A 16142-nucleotide genomic window follows, 5' to 3' on the forward strand; every position below is an offset into this window, starting at 1 on the left:
CACTCCAAGCAGTCTGCTCTGGAATTAAGCATTAGGTCTGTTCTTGCATATCCTGTGTGAGATCTACACTGAGGGCCCGAGATGGAAGCAGATTTTGTACAGAACACTTGGGAGCTTGTGACAAAACAAATCGATTCTTTTGATCTGATCTCAAAAGTAACCAAATTTTTTTGTCGCAACTTTATCACATTTCCAATACATTTACTAGTTGATACGTGACACTCACTTGGAAATATCAAGTTCTCATGTACATTAAATTTCTCTGGAATTTATTATTCAGGTTCTTATTTCAAGTGTTCCGATTCCATTTATGTAATTAATTTTCATTACAGCACTTTTAATTTTGAAGTTAGTAGATTGAGATATGAAAAACTCTGTGAGCTAAATGATATATTTGAGGAAAGTGATGTATACTGTTTGAGAGTTAAGCATTTCCACTACCCTGTAAAGTATTTTAAATTACTGAAAAGTAATTATTTTCTGCAATAATTAAACTTGAACTTCTGGACAAGTACAATTTTCCATCGCAGATTTTGTAATGACCACTGTTAGATTCCAGTCTTCAACTACATAGTACTATTATCTTAATTTTTTCTATACAAAATGACATACAGTATTAATTGGTTAACACATTAATTAATAATTTCATGTAATTCACTTTGATTTGAAATATGGCACCCATTCATGTAAATGAGGGGATCACAATGCAGAAGAAAAATAAGTGTCCATGTACTTTTATAACTATGTAATCAACAACATTTTTTGTAATACAGCATCCTACTGGTTCTTACACTTTATCAAAAGCAGTAAATTCCAACCTAGCCACAGTTCAAAGCATTATGTAGTTTTTAGAACAACAAATTTGTTCTTAGGCCTATCTATAAGTAGTCGAGCACCATCCAAAACTAGCAGTCTGTGGTTAGAGAGCTACAGAGTAATACTTGTGCTGGAAGTGCTTCGTTATTTGATTCAGATTTATATGGCTGTGTGGTTTCAGTTGCCTGAGACTGCACCTTGTGTGTGTGTGTGTGTGTGTGTGTGTGTGTGTGTGTACACGCACATTCAAGAATACATGCACTGGTTACCAAGGAACTCAAACACTTTATCTGTAAAAAAGTTGTGTATAATAACAGTACTTCTAATTAACAAAAATTGTGACAGAACTGTGATGTGATGAACAAGTACTGTGAACTATCATCGCAATTAAAATCAGTGATTCCAGAACATGGTGTATATCTTTACACTTAACAGTGTGGCTTCTTCTTCAACAATGTACCGAAGAACCATGCTATATTTGAACTGCGTCATTCTTTTGATAAATGTGAACTGTTCAGATTGTGCCACTACTGGAAACACCCCACTGTAATTGTGAGTGCTGATCTACAGACATGTACTTGTTATTTTTTGTACTGTAAAAATTACAGGTCAGTTCCATCTCAAGTTCTAGAATGAACTGTAAAGCAAACATCTGGATTCCCACAACCACCAGTTTGGGTAAACAGAACAGAACACCTAAACATATGATCATGGAACAAATAATGACCACCTGAGCATGCAACAGGATCAGACTAGTCATAAAATGCTGACAGTGAACCGAGACTGGACCAAGTAAATTGAAAAACATTGAAAATAGAAAATCTCCCAGACAGAGAAGCAAATACACAATTCACTTATATTATTTTTGTCACTGTGGTGCTACCCTCCTTAGAAGATGTTTTCAATAATCACTCCAAAGAACTTCATAAATGTCAAAAAACATGATAACTGAAGATTTGCTTATAGATATAGAGGGATTTCTTCAACAACAACAACTACTACTACAACAACAAAATTATTATTATTATTATTATTGTCACTGATGAGAAAAAAAAAAAAAAAAAAAAAAAAAAAAAAAACAGTTAATTCCATTAAGTTGACAGTGGCAGTGTCTAGAACTCTCAGATGTCACTAAAATGAGGAAGCACTATGATGGTTAGCTGTAAGTTACTGAAATGTGATTGTGAGGAAAGTTCCACTTACTGCGAATATTGGAGTTTAAAGGAACGAATGTAAGTGTTTCAATGCAGATGCTATCAATTTCTACTTGTTTCAATCAAAATGGCTGATTGTTTCAATCAAATTAAGCTACAGAAATGGTCATTGCCTCATGCAGTTCAATTCAAGAAAGCTGCAACGAGTCATAAAAAATCAAGAAACAATAAATGGTTAATCTCAGCAACTATGGATATCACATCTGTATGAAATACATTGTCCCAGATTTACCTGATGTTACCTGCCCTGTCACCTGAAGCTAAATGCTTGCCGTCTGGACTTATCCTTATTGACCTGACACCATTGCGGCCATCATAGGAACTGTCATTCCTTTCAGCACCAGCAGCAGCCAAATCTAGATCCTTCAGGTATGTCATTTCTGGGTCAACATACAGAACTTTCAACAGCTCCTGTCAAAGACAAAACCATTTTCAACCAAGTTACGAAGATGACTATATGGAGGGATTTTCCTATACATTACAAGAATAATGTCAAAATTCCTGAGGACCATAGGAAGTACCTGTCCTACAGTACAGAGTGTATGAACAAAATCTACACTAAGTAACCTCATTTCATCTCAACATCACATCACACCAATCCGTCTTACAAAATAAACCAAAATACAAGAAACAGACTCCAGTGATTTAGGAAACTCACAGAAAACATAAATCAGGATATCCACATCGGGATTTGAACCAGCTGCTTCTCTACTATATTAAACCGCTCGTTTTTAACATTGGTTTGTATTGTATGGTGAAGTATTAATTTGCAGTTTCAATATCTCAAGCATAAAATTATAATTAATTCTAACCAGACCAAAATTTAACTACATTTCATCTCTATTTACCATCTTTGGTCACTTAGTTTGCCTTTTGTTTCATATTAAAGAAGACACATACTATTATTGTAAATATTTGCAGCAATTTGTTTGTGTGTTATGAAAGCATCAATGAGCAAATGCTGAGTCATGAAAGATTTGCCGAATGGCCATGGAACAATTTAGCATTAAGAGGTGCCTTGTCCCCCCAGTCACCTACCATCCCTCGCATAGCCACAGTCCGGCACATAGAAGCAGCCCTCTCACGACTCAGTATGAACTGAATCACACCCTCCACCAGGATTTCAAATGCTCTAAAATGAGAAACATCCTCATCAGTATCCTCCCACAGTGGCATTCCACTGCCTACCCAACCTACACAATACCTTTGTCCACCCCTATTCTACCCCTGTTCCCAATCTCTTGTCCCGCGGCTCATATCCCCACAACAGGCCCAAATACCAGACCTGTCCCACACATTCTCTCATTAGCATCTACTCCAGTCATGTCCTGTCAAAGGCTGGGTCATCTGTAAAAGCAGCCATGTGGTCTGCCAAATTAGCTACAACCAATGTGCTGCATTCTACATGAGCATGACAACTAAGAAGCCATCTGTCCACACGAATGGCCACCGCTGAACTGCGGGTAATCAACAGCTGGGCTGTCCAGTTACTGAACATGCTGCCCAACATGATGTGCTTGACTTCAACAAGTGCTTCTCTGGCTGTGCCTTCTGGATTCTTACCACAACCACCATCTTTTCTGAAATGTGTGGGTGGGAACTTCCCCTGCAACATAACCTTCATTCCTGGAACCCTTCTCACATCATCCTTCATTGGTCCCTGTCCCCCAACCTACTTGTACGCTTTCCTACTCCCACTCCAGCCCTACACACCATGTATACCACCAGTGCACCTGCACGATCTTTTCCCCTTCTCTTCTTCCCTTTGCTTCCTCCCCCAAGCACAGTCAATGCTACCCCACCATGTCTCTGCACACTACCACATGGCATCACTGGCACATTCCCCACTCCTATACTGCGCCGCTCCCTGACCCACGCTGCTTTTGTACTCTCACCCACCCTATAAAGATTGCTCCTCCATTTCATACACAGTTGCAGTCACAGCAGGGCCTTAACGTCCATAGAAGGCAATGGCTATTTGTGTGAGAGTTGTGTTTGTGCAAATGTGCACGAGTTATAAAATCTAGCAGTTTCTTTCAGTGTGCCCGACACTCAATGCCTCCTCTACATGCTGATCAGCATATGCCCTTTCATATCACTATTATTTCATCCAGGATTTTCAATGGTTTGATTTTATTTTGCAGTGTACATGTAGAGCATTTCAGGAAGTGACATTTGGGAGAATAATGGAAACAATTTGTAGAATATTTATATCATATTTAAAAAACATGACTAATAATGACATTACACAGTTATGGAAATAAGGAATGAACTGACATGATTGAGGACTACATGTGCAGGCATCAAATGTCATGATTACAAGAATTGTTACAGTTGTAACATACATTCCCGTATGCTACACCAACAATTTGTTTATTATTTTATTTCAGCTCTTTCAAATTATGGTTCTGTAAGCATAAATTTAACATTTCACTTTCAGCCTGAAAAATAGGTAGTAATAGTAGCACATTCCAAACAACAAAATGGCATGTATGAGAAGAGTGAAACATACATTACTATAGATGTTGCGTTTGTAAACAGTGTCGTCTGGAGGAAGGTTGGGATCAAGATTCCATACACGGATGGTATCATCACTTGAGCAAGTAATAAATGAACCAGGTGGCATAGTTGCTGCTATTTCTCCACCTTGGTCTAATGGTGGAAAGACATCCACTCCCCAAATGCATGCTGAATGGAACAGGAATGAATGGGATTTTCCAACCTGGAACAATAAAATCTGAAACTGTGACTTCCTCTCATAGATCAAAAAAGTAATGAGAAGTTGGTACTATCCATAACTTCAAAGACACCTTTTCTAGGTCTATAAGAAAGGCCCAACATTAGTTATAGATAGATCACACAAGTACTTATTTTAGAGCTTCTGATCTCTAAACATTAACATGATGATGCTGTAAGAATAAACCTTAAAATTAACAACCTTTAAAATGCCTACAAAGTAAAATAAACATAAAGTTACAGATGTTATAAAAATTCTGCAGATCAAATTGTAAAATGAACGGAACAGAAATGAAGCTCATTACATAAATAATTTCCAGCTTCATCTGTCTCATTCTCATTATTTAGCTGAAAAATGACAAACATAGTAACAATTACAGTGTAGGCTATTTTAAAACTTCACTCACACCAGAACTTTAACTCAAACTAAAAAATTTCTCTACAGAAGTGAAGAATAGTTTTCAGATTATGTTGCTAAACCACCACATTTTTTCCCCCAAGTGATTTTATCCTGAAATAGCTACTAGTAATATATTATCACTTTCATACACATTTTGGCACACACTGTTTCAGTGTTTCATTGTAATACCAGATTAAATGCAGATAACTTCATACACTGCTTTGCCACTATGAATGGCACAAAACAGTTAATTTTACATGAGTGGTACTTACTTTACATTTCTTAGTGAAATTATTTATATAACTTGGGTTTGTTGGTTTTCAACTCATTTTCAAATTAACTTTTTTGCATCAATCCTCATGACTAGCTACAAGGCAAACATTATGAATGGTTAACAATGTCTTGTTGTGATAAATGAACTGTCACTCCTTTACATAAATGAAAAGCACAAATGTGTGTACATTTTACAGTATTTATTTATTCAATTAACTTTTTTTTTGCCGAGAGGAGCATTATCAGGATATAAATAACTGTCATAATCGAAGAGGATAGAGTACTGGTGAACAGCTATGAAAAAGTGTCGGAAGAATCAATCAAAATGAATTCTCCCCGTTATCAATGTCTCACAATCAATGAGAAAATAATATGACACTAGTCAGTTCCAAAGTAAACATCGTTATAATACGTGTAAATCAAAATAATCTCAGACTAAATGCCAAGTAGCAGGATCTTGATGCAATTCTTCATGTGAATCTGTCATTCAGATGATAACCCGAAAAGGTTTAATCAGTGAAATGTGCCAAGAAAGTCTGAAATCTCATATACACTCTGTGGTTACAATATTTTTAATGCATTTTAAGCAGGAACAGGGGCAATGAAAGTGTTGGTCTTATGGCACTTTCCTATGAAGAAAGCTAATCCCCATAAACAACATGCACTGTAATTAAAGTATGAAATGTCTTGTAAGAAACTCAAAATCTCAAGTTGTCTTATGATTAATCTGCCATTATGAACAACCTGTTTATGAAAATTTATTAACCAGTTTTTGTTATGCCTGATAAACTGTTAAAACCTCCACAGTATTCTTATATTGTGAAAATATTATCAAAAGGAAAATTTAATCAAGAAAATTATTATTTACTAGTAACTGAAATTCCAAGTACTATCAGTAGAAACATCTTATATCAGAAAATACTATTCTAGCTTTTGGAAATTAAACTCCAAGTTAAGGGGGATGAACCTGTTGTGAGCCTTTAGATGACGTAAATAATATTTTCATAAAATCCAATAACTTATTATTGGCAATGTCTCATTAAAATAGATAACTGAACAACTTTCTTACCCTCTTAATGTCGTGGACATCCCAAATATACAAACTATGATCATTATATACACAAGTCAGTTTGCAGTTCTTTTCATCATAAGCGAGAGCTATGGCATCTGGGTATTTGGCATTATTTGGATGAGCAGCCATATGTCTGTAAATAAAAAAAACTCCATTGGACTCACAGCAACAAAATGACTGTAGTAGTTCTGCGCTAAAAAACTGTTGTACTTATACATAATGTAGCAATGGGAACTCGCTGTTTTGAGTGGGGCACCATGCAGAAAGATGTGGTATGCAAATGGCAGAGATGTGTTGTTCAAAGCAGTGGGTTTGGAAGTTTATCAGTGCCTCAGTAGTGACAGTACACTGGCATAAGGAGCAATGCATATTTGTCTTAGAAGCGTACTTTTCCTATGGGCAATCAGCTGTCATCATGCAGCTTGTACTTATGCACACTTCAATATTCCCGTACGTCTTATTCGTTGCTGGCAATCAATTGTTTTATTAGTGGACACCTCGAGGGCAGCTAGAAATGTGGAAAGATGATGAGTAGAATTACCAAGGCTCCCGAGGTCACTGAAAAATATTGAAGCAGTACGACAGCATTTTTTGCAAATTTCTCAGTGGTAGGATTAGATTAGATTATATTCAGTTTTTGTTCCATAGACCCAAAAAATGAGATGATTGTCATGGGTATGGAACATGTCAGAAAGTATAACATAAAACATCTGAATATAATACTTGTGTATTGTGTATTAAACCGGGGACCTAGAAACGATGGAGAGGCTTTGTCCCACCATAGGCCTCAGTGGTTCACAACCCCACAACAGGCCACAGCAGTCCACCCACCTCTCCGCCACCCCACACTGAACCCAGAGTTATTGTGCAGTTCGGCCCCCAGTGGACCCCCCTGGGAACACCTCATACCAGACAAGTGTAAACCAAAATGTATGTTTGGTAGACTAATTATGGTGTATGTGTACATGGAGACAGTCTTTGCACAGCAATCACAGACACAAGCATGTGCCCTTTAACTGCTGATCATTTCACAAGCTGAATTCTTCAAGATAACCTCAGGTTCCACCCATACTAGATACAATGCACAAACTTGGAAAGCATGATTTTGGTGACCACCAAAATGCTAATCAAGAGATCTTGGAAAGTTGTCTCATGTCATTCTGGTGTTCTATAGTGAGGAGATGCACTTCCATCTACATGGGAGAGTGAATAAACAAAACATGAACTAATGGAGTGTTACCAATTCCAGAACATTTTGAGGGGGGCCACTTTATACAGAACATTTAAATGTTTGGTGTGCATTGCCAAGAGCAACGATCATTTGTCCTTACTTTTTTTTTCCTAACTAAATTCTTGGAGAATTTCCAACATGACTGTGAAACTTTTTGTCCCACAGGCTGAAACTACAGGGGATGCTGTTTCAGATGGATCAGGGCCTGGCACACACAATGTGAACTGCAATGAGCATTTTAGGCAGAAAGTTCATCAAGCACCTGATCTCTTGTAGGGGAAATCATCCACGACTGGCTTGCTCACCCGATATACTTTCTTGTGACTGTTTTTATGGGGACATCTAAAATCCATTGTGTACACCGATCATTCGAGGACCCTTGCACACATGGAGAAAAATACTCATCAAGCAATAACCTGTATATCCGTCACTAGGTAAAAAAAAAAGAGTTGACCAAAACCTCAGAATTTACATAAATCAGAGTACTGACGATATGGGATGTCATTTGCCAGACGTAATTTTTAAAATGTTTAATTTTAAATTTTCTTTTACATAAAAACATAAAAAAGGAATTACACTAATGATGACCGATAGAAAATTCAGTTACTGTTAAAATGATATATGTAATTTTTTACTTGTTTCTTTCATCTAAGTCAGCTCCTTTACCGTGCCCAATGTACAAAATAATATTGAATGTAAGGTATGACTGTCTTGGATATGATACTCTAAATCAATCTAAAGTGGTCAAAGTAATTAAAGAATCTCTTACTAACTAAACAGGGAATTTATGGAGTGATGCTGTCATTTAGTACTAAAAATTGCATCAGAAACAAAGAAATATCCCTCTCCATCTTATCAGATACGCAAGTGACAATGTGGACATCAAAATGTACTTTGGAACATGATGTTCTCAGGTGCAATACCTTCACAAGTTGTTCAATTGCAGTACAAGCAAGTACTTTGTCACAAGTATGGGTGAGAAAATTCATGAGTCGCATGACGTTTCTTCATTTTATAGCTGTGAATCATCAGAAAAACCTAAAATCTCTTTTTACAGGAGTCTGCTGATGTCACTTAAGTATTCCAAAACTTTCAACTAAAGATGACCACAGCAGTGCTGTTAAACATCTGTTGTACCAGACAAATGTTATGTCTTGTTGGCAGCACGTAAGCAGTAATTGTAGAGTCCAACTAAGTGGTTGTGCACAGTACTACCAGAAACTAAGTGGAATATATGAAGTAATCAGTCTTAAAAGGTTTCTTCTATTGTTGTAACTACTGCTGTTTAAAATAAATTTAACAAACTTCTTTCTGAACAACAAGGTGAAGACCGGAAAGTATAAAACATTTGAAATCTATGTTTGCATTTGTAGAAAATTGTAAATCTCTGAAAGTTCTTCACTTACTGCTTTGAAATTTGGCACAACACTGCATTTGAATATGTGTGTGTTTTATAAACCTACTAGAGTGTCATATTTAATACATAAATATATACATAATAATTACAGGGGAACGCCTATACAAAAATGTAAATGTTCATTTGTTCAAAATCTTACATTTTTGAAAGTAGTGAAACATAGTTAGCAAACAGAAAAGTTGTATTTACGACTTATCAGCTTATGATTGGAATATTACTACACAATCCGAATTTGCAAAACAATAAACAAGACTCAAGGTCAGAGAGAGCAGGGATGTGGAGAAGGACAGAAGGGTGGGAAGAAATGGACACAGAAAGTGGAAAGAAGGAGAATGGAAAAGAGTGGGGGAGGAAGTGATGGACAGAGAGAGGGGGAGAGGAACTGATGGACAGAGAGAGAGGGTGAGAGGGGTAGGAGAAGATGGACAGAGAGAAGGGAGAAGGAAATTAGGACATACACTGACAGGAAAAAAACCACAACATCAAAAGATAATTAATGCAGAGTAGTGAAATTTCAGGAATATATTTGAATTGGTAACATATTTAAGTGATTAACATAGCAAGGTCACTGGTTAATGTAAATGCAAGATAAGCCATTCCAAATGGGAAATGCTCGAACATTAATAACTGGTGTAACCGTCAGAATGTTGAATGCAAGCATGCAGACATACATGTGTCGCATTGTACAGATGTTAGATGTCAGTTTGACGGATCAAGTTGGAGTTGTCACCTGATGAAGTTCCATGTGTGTTTGATTGGACACAGATCTGGTTATTGAGCAGGCCAAGGCAACATGTTGGCACTCTGTAGAGCAAATTGGGCTACAACAGTGGTATGTGGGAGACTGTTAGCCTGTTGGAAAACTTCCCCTGCAGGTCGAATCACAAGAGTGATGTACAAATTTGCAGTTAGGGTGCACGAGATAACCATGAGAGTGCTCCTGCTGTCATACAAATTCACGCCACAGACCATAACTCCAGGTGTAGGTCCAGTGTGTCTAGCACCACACAGACAGGTTGGGCAGAGACCCTCAACCGGTCTCCTAACACGCGGCCATCATTGGCCCTGAGGCAGAACCAGCTTTCATCAGAAAACACAACAGACTTCCACCCCGCTCTCCAATGAGCTCTTTCTTCACACCACTGAAGTTGTAAAAAGCAGAGGTTTGGGGTCAGAGGAATAAATGCTACACGGCGTCTGGCTCAGAAATGTCCTTCAAGTAACCTTCTTCTAACAGTTCATTGTGTCATTGCGAAGTCAACTGCTGCTGTATGTACAGTACAATGCAGCATAGCTATATGACAGACATGATTGTCTTCCCTCTCGGTGGCACCATGTGGCCATCCGGAGCGTGGTCTCCTTGCGATCATATGTTCTTGTAACAACTGCTGCCATCAATCGTGTACAGTGGCTACATTCTTGCCAGGTCTTTCTTCAATATCACAGAAGTAACATACAGTGTCTAATAGTCCTATTACATGACCTCATTCAAACTCAGTGGGGTGTTGATAATAGTGTCCTGTTGCCTTAAAGGCATTCTTGACTAGCATCAACTCACCACATCCAGTCTCAAAGGTAACTAACACTCACTGCTGTTACACCACAATTTAAAGCAAACTTGATTTGCATTCTCATAGTGATGCTATTAGTGGCACTCATTTGCGTCTGGCACAAAATTTGAATAGAAATCATTTTCTGGGTGTAGAAACATGCCTACCAACTTTTGTTTATATTGCACAACTCCTCCTTGGTGATGTGATTTTTTTTCTGTCAGTGTACATTTCCATTTAACCAGAATGAGACCAGCAACTCATGTCCAGGATTAGCTAGCCCGTAATGAAAACAAATGTTTGGTGTCAAATTCTGTAGCTTAGTGTATACTCCAAGTCCCCCTGCCTGATTAACAAGTTTTTGACTTACCCTTTTACGCAGTATAACCTCTACAATTTTCATGAGCTTTTAAATTCCTCCTCTTCTTACTCCTGCTCCTCTTCAGTCTTCTTATATCTAATATTAACTTTCCTACAAAAAGCCATATCTAAGTTTACTGACAATGTTCACATTCTATAAGAAATCATCTTATATAACCAATTTGAACATTGTCAGTAACTTCAGATTATGTTTTTTGTAGGAAACTTCAAAATGGTTACTTGCTATTTGAAACCAGTCACCTATAAATTTTAATGTGCACGTGAGATTGTATAAAATGTGCTACTATCTGTTGTTGCTCCATGCCATCACAACAAATATTACTTCTCTTTAGTCTGTAGGAACATAATATTCTAATACACCAACATAAATACAACCAAACAACTTACGCTATCGAAAGACCCTGAGCAACATCGACACCTAGATAATGTGTCCTCGGAAGAGTAGTAACAAATCTGAGAGTTTGAGGACTGAAGCATCTCACAATACCCTCTGCACAGCCAATAAAAATCAAGTTTTCCCCAACAGTCATACAGTTGGCACTTGTAGTCTGCAAGGAAGAAACATTTTGTACATCAGAAACAGCATGTGGTAAAGTAAAAGTAATATAAAGCATGTACAATAATAAGTAATGGAGAACTTTTATGAAATAATCACCTTAAGATGAATTTTATTAGAACAGGCTTGAGTTTACAAATATGAGTAATCAGAAATTTCAATGTGGCATTATCATGTCTTGCTGTATGACACTATTATTGTATTCCAAATCTCACTTACTCTCAGCTCAACCCATTTGTCCAAGAGACGGCGATTATTGAATTCACAAAGAAGACCAGACTTTGTGATTGCATACGTAGAGTCTGCCATCTCCCCACGGCCACAAGCCACATCACAAAAGTAATTGTTACGCTGTTCCCCCAGAATGGCAGATCTGCCCATTAAGGGCACTGGTTCTTTATACTGCAAGAAATATAATGTCAGTGAAACCCACAGCAAAATTAAAGATGTCACTCTAAACAAAGATGAGTTATTTTTACAGTAGACATGGAAATATGCTTCAAAGGACCAAGGTAATGATTCCACTGTAACTCTTGAAATACAAAATGTAAATGTGAATGTTCTTTCAAGTGATTTATAAAACTGTAATTATCAAACATCACTCTCATTATATGTGTATCCTACAGAATAAATTACATGCCTCTTTGCTGTAAGAGCATTACACTGATTTCATGAAAGAAATCTCGACACATTTCTGCTCTCCTCTCTTTCTATTACATAACACTACCCCTGCCATCATCATCATCATCATCATTATTCTTCTTTCTTTCTCTTCTCAGACGTTATGTCTGGTCTAAAATGGAAAGTGACGTGGACCTGGATCAAGCGTGACTTCCTTTTAACTGTACGGTATATGTTATATTGCATTTAGGAACTTTCGGGTAATTGAACATGTATCAATAACTACGGATTTCTGTAGTTGTATATATAAGTTTGGATGTAGCTGTGTTGCATTGATGTACTGGTGGATATTGTGTGGTATGACTCCTGTAGTTTATAGCATAATTGGTATAATGTCAACTTTATCCTGATGCCACATGTCCTTAACTTCCTCAGCCAGTTGGATGTATTTTTCAATTTTTTCTCCCGTTTTCTTTTTTATATTTGTTGTATTGGGTATGGATATTTCAATTAGTTGTGTTAATTTCTTCTTTTTATTGGTGAGTATGATGTCAGGTTTGTTATGTGGTGTTATTTTATCTTTATAATGGTTCTGTTCCAGTATAATTTGTATTCATCATTCTCCAGTACATTTTGTGGTGCATACTTGTATGTCGGAATGTGTTGTTTTATTAGTTTATGTTGTATGGCAAGTTGTTGTTGTATTATTTTTGCTACATAGTCATGTCTTCTGGGGTATTCTGTATTTGCTAGTATTGTACACCCGCTTGTGATGTGATCTACTGTTTCTATTTGTTGCTTGCAAAGTCTGCATTTATCTGTTGTAGTGTTGGGATCTTTAATAATCTGCCAGGAAGTTTTAATAATATGCTTGCTGTAATATCTGGTGTTTATTGTTTGATCCAGTATTGCAATCATTATTATTATTATTATTATTATTATTATTTCTATTTTTCTCAGACCTTAGGTCTGGTTAAAAATGGAAAGTGACCCGGACCTTCATCAAGCGTGACTTCCTTTTAACTGTATGGTATATGTTACATTGTATTTAGGAACTTTCAGGTTATTGAACACGTATCAATAATTACGGATTTCTGTAGTTGTATGTATACATTTGGATGTAGGTGTATTGCATTGATGTACTGGTGGATATTGTGTGGTATGACTCCTGTAGTTGATAGTATAATCGGTATAACGTCAACTTTATCCTGATGCCTCATGTCTTTGACTTCCTCAGCCAGTTGGATGTATTTTTCAATTTTTTCTCCTGTTTTCTTCTGTATATTTGTTGTATTGGGTATGGATATTTCGATTAGTTGTGTTAATTTCTTCTTTTTATTGGTGAGTATGATGTCAGGTTTGTTATGTGGTGTTGTTTTATCTGTTGTAATGGTTCTGTTCCAGTATAATTTGTATTCATCATTCTCCAGTACATTTTGTGGTGCATACTTGTATGTGGGAACGTGTTGTTTTATAAGTTTATGTTGTAAGGCAAGCTGTTGATGTATTATTTTTGCTACATTGTCATGTCTTCTGGGGTATTCTGTATTTGCTAGTATTGTACATCCACTTGTGATGTGATCTACTGTTTCTATTTGTTGTTTGCAAAGTCTGCATTTATCTGTTGTGGTATTGGGATCTTTAATAATATGCTTGCTGTAATATCTGGTGTTTATTGTTTGATCCTATATTGCAATCATGAATCCTTCCGTCTCACTGTATATATTTCCTTTTCTTAGCCATGTGTTGGATGCGTCTTGATCGATGTGTGGCTGTGCTAGATGATACGGGTGCTTGCCATGTAGTGTTTTCTTTTTCCAATTTACTTTCTTCGTATCTGCTGATGTTACGTGATCTAAAAGGTTGTAAAGGTGGTTATGAAATTGCAGTGGTGTAGCCGATGTATTTATATGAGTGATTGCTTTGTGTATTTTGCTAGTTTCTGCTCGTTCTAGAAAGAATTTTCTTAAATTGTTTACCTGTCCATAATGTAGGTTTTTTATGTCGATGAATCCCCTTCCTCCTTCCTTTCTGCTTAATGTGAAGCTTTCTGTTGCTGAATGTATGTGATGCATTCTATATTTGTGGCATTGTGATCGTGTAAGTGTATTGAGTGCTTCTAGGTCTGTGTTACTCCACTTCACTACTCCAAATGAGTAGGTCAATATTGGTATAGCATAAGTATTTATAGCTTTTGTCTTGTTTCTTGCTGTCAATTCTGTTTTCAGTATTTTTGTTAGCCTTTGTCTATATTTTTCTTTTAGTTCTTCTTTAATATTTGTATTATCTATTCCTATTTTTTGTCTGTATCCTAGATATTTATAGGCATCTGTTTTTTCCAACGCTTCTATGCAGTCGCTATGGTTATCCAATATGTAATCTTCTTGTTTAGTGTGTTTTCCCTTGACTATACTATTTTTCTTACATTTGTCTGTTCCAAAAGCCATATTTATATCATTGCTGAATACTTCTGTTATCAATAGTAATTGGTTGAGTTGTTGATTGGTTGCTGCCAGTAGTTTTAGATCATCCATGTATAGCAAATGTGTGATTTTGAGTGGGTATGTTCCAGTAATATTATATCCATAATTTGTATTATTTAGCATGTTGGATAGTGGGTTCAGAGCAAGACAGAACCAGAAAGGACTTAATGAGTCTCCTTGGTATATTCCACGCTTAATCTGTATTGGCTGTGATGTGATGTTATCTGAATTTGTTTGAATATTAAGTGTGGTTTTCCAGTTTTTCATTACTATGTTTAGAAACTCTATCAATTTAGGATCTACTTTGTATATTTCCAATATCTGTAGTAACCATGAGTGGGGTACACTATCAAAGGCTTTTTGGTAATCAATGTATGCATAGTGTAGCGACCTTTGTTTAGTTTTAGCTTGATATGTCACCTCTGTATCTATTATCAGTTGCTCTTTACATCCTCGTGCTCCTTTGCAGCAGCCTTTTTGTTCTTCATTTATAATTTTGTTCTGTGTTGTATGTGTCATTAATTTCTGTGCAATGACTGAAGTTAATATTTTGTAGATTGTTGGTAGGCATGTTATGGGGCGATATTTAGCTGGGTTTGCTGTGTCTGCTTGATCTTTAAGTTTTAGATACGTTATTCCATGTGCAAGTGTATCAGGGAATGTGTATGGGTCTGCAATGTAACTGTTAAATAATTTATATATAAAAACAAAGATGATGTGACTTACCGAACGAAAGCGCTGGCAGGTCGATAGACACACAAACAAACACAAACATACACACAAAATTCAAGCTTTCGCAACAAACTGTTGCCTCATCAGGAAAGAGGGAAGGAGAGGGGAAGACGAAAGAAAGTGGGTTTTAAGGGAGAGGGTAAGGAGTCATTCCAATCCCGGGAGCGGAAAGACTTACCTTAGGGGGAAAAAAGGACAGGTATACACTCGCATACACGAACATACCCATCCACACATACAGACACAAGCAGAAATATTTAAAGACAAAGAGTTTGGGCAGAGATGTCAGTCGAGGCAGAATTGTAGAGGCAAAGAAGTTGTTGAAAGACAGGTGAGGTATGAGTGGCGGCAACTTGAAATTAGCGGAGATTCAGGCCTGGCGGATGACGAGAAGAGAGGATATACTGAAGGGCAAGTTCCCATCTCTGGAGTTCGGATAGGTTGGTGTTGGTGGGAAGTATCCAGATAACCCGGACGGTGTAACACTGTGCCAAGATGTGCTGGCTGTGCACCAAGGCATGTTTAGCCACAGGGTGATCCTCATTACCAACAAACACTGTCTGCCTGTGTCCATTCATGCGAATGGACAGTTTGTTGCTGGTCATTCCCACATAGAATGCATCACAGTGTAGGCAGGTCAGTTGGTAAATCACGTGGGTG

At 37.1% G+C, this 16142-nt stretch overlaps 1 protein-coding gene across 1 annotated transcript in view; it reads right to left on the reverse strand.

Moving 5' to 3' along the window:
- Positions 1–16142, reverse strand: part of LOC124711196 (mitogen-activated protein kinase-binding protein 1) — a 378080-nt gene that overhangs the window by 89627 nt on the left and 272311 nt on the right. Inside the window, exons 6-10 of the mRNA XM_047241126.1 lie at positions 11866–12048; positions 11478–11638; positions 6509–6644; positions 4543–4752; positions 2263–2441 (exon numbers count right to left, since the gene is read on the reverse strand). Of these exons, the coding sequence (XP_047097082.1) occupies positions 2263–2441; positions 4543–4752; positions 6509–6644; positions 11478–11638; positions 11866–12048 (869 nt within the window). The remainder of the gene's footprint in view (positions 1–2262; positions 2442–4542; positions 4753–6508; positions 6645–11477; positions 11639–11865; positions 12049–16142) is intronic.

Source organism: Schistocerca piceifrons, chromosome 8, assembly GCF_021461385.2.
Source record: "Schistocerca piceifrons isolate TAMUIC-IGC-003096 chromosome 8, iqSchPice1.1, whole genome shotgun sequence".
Classification (NCBI taxonomy): domain Eukaryota; kingdom Metazoa; phylum Arthropoda; class Insecta; order Orthoptera; family Acrididae; genus Schistocerca; species Schistocerca piceifrons.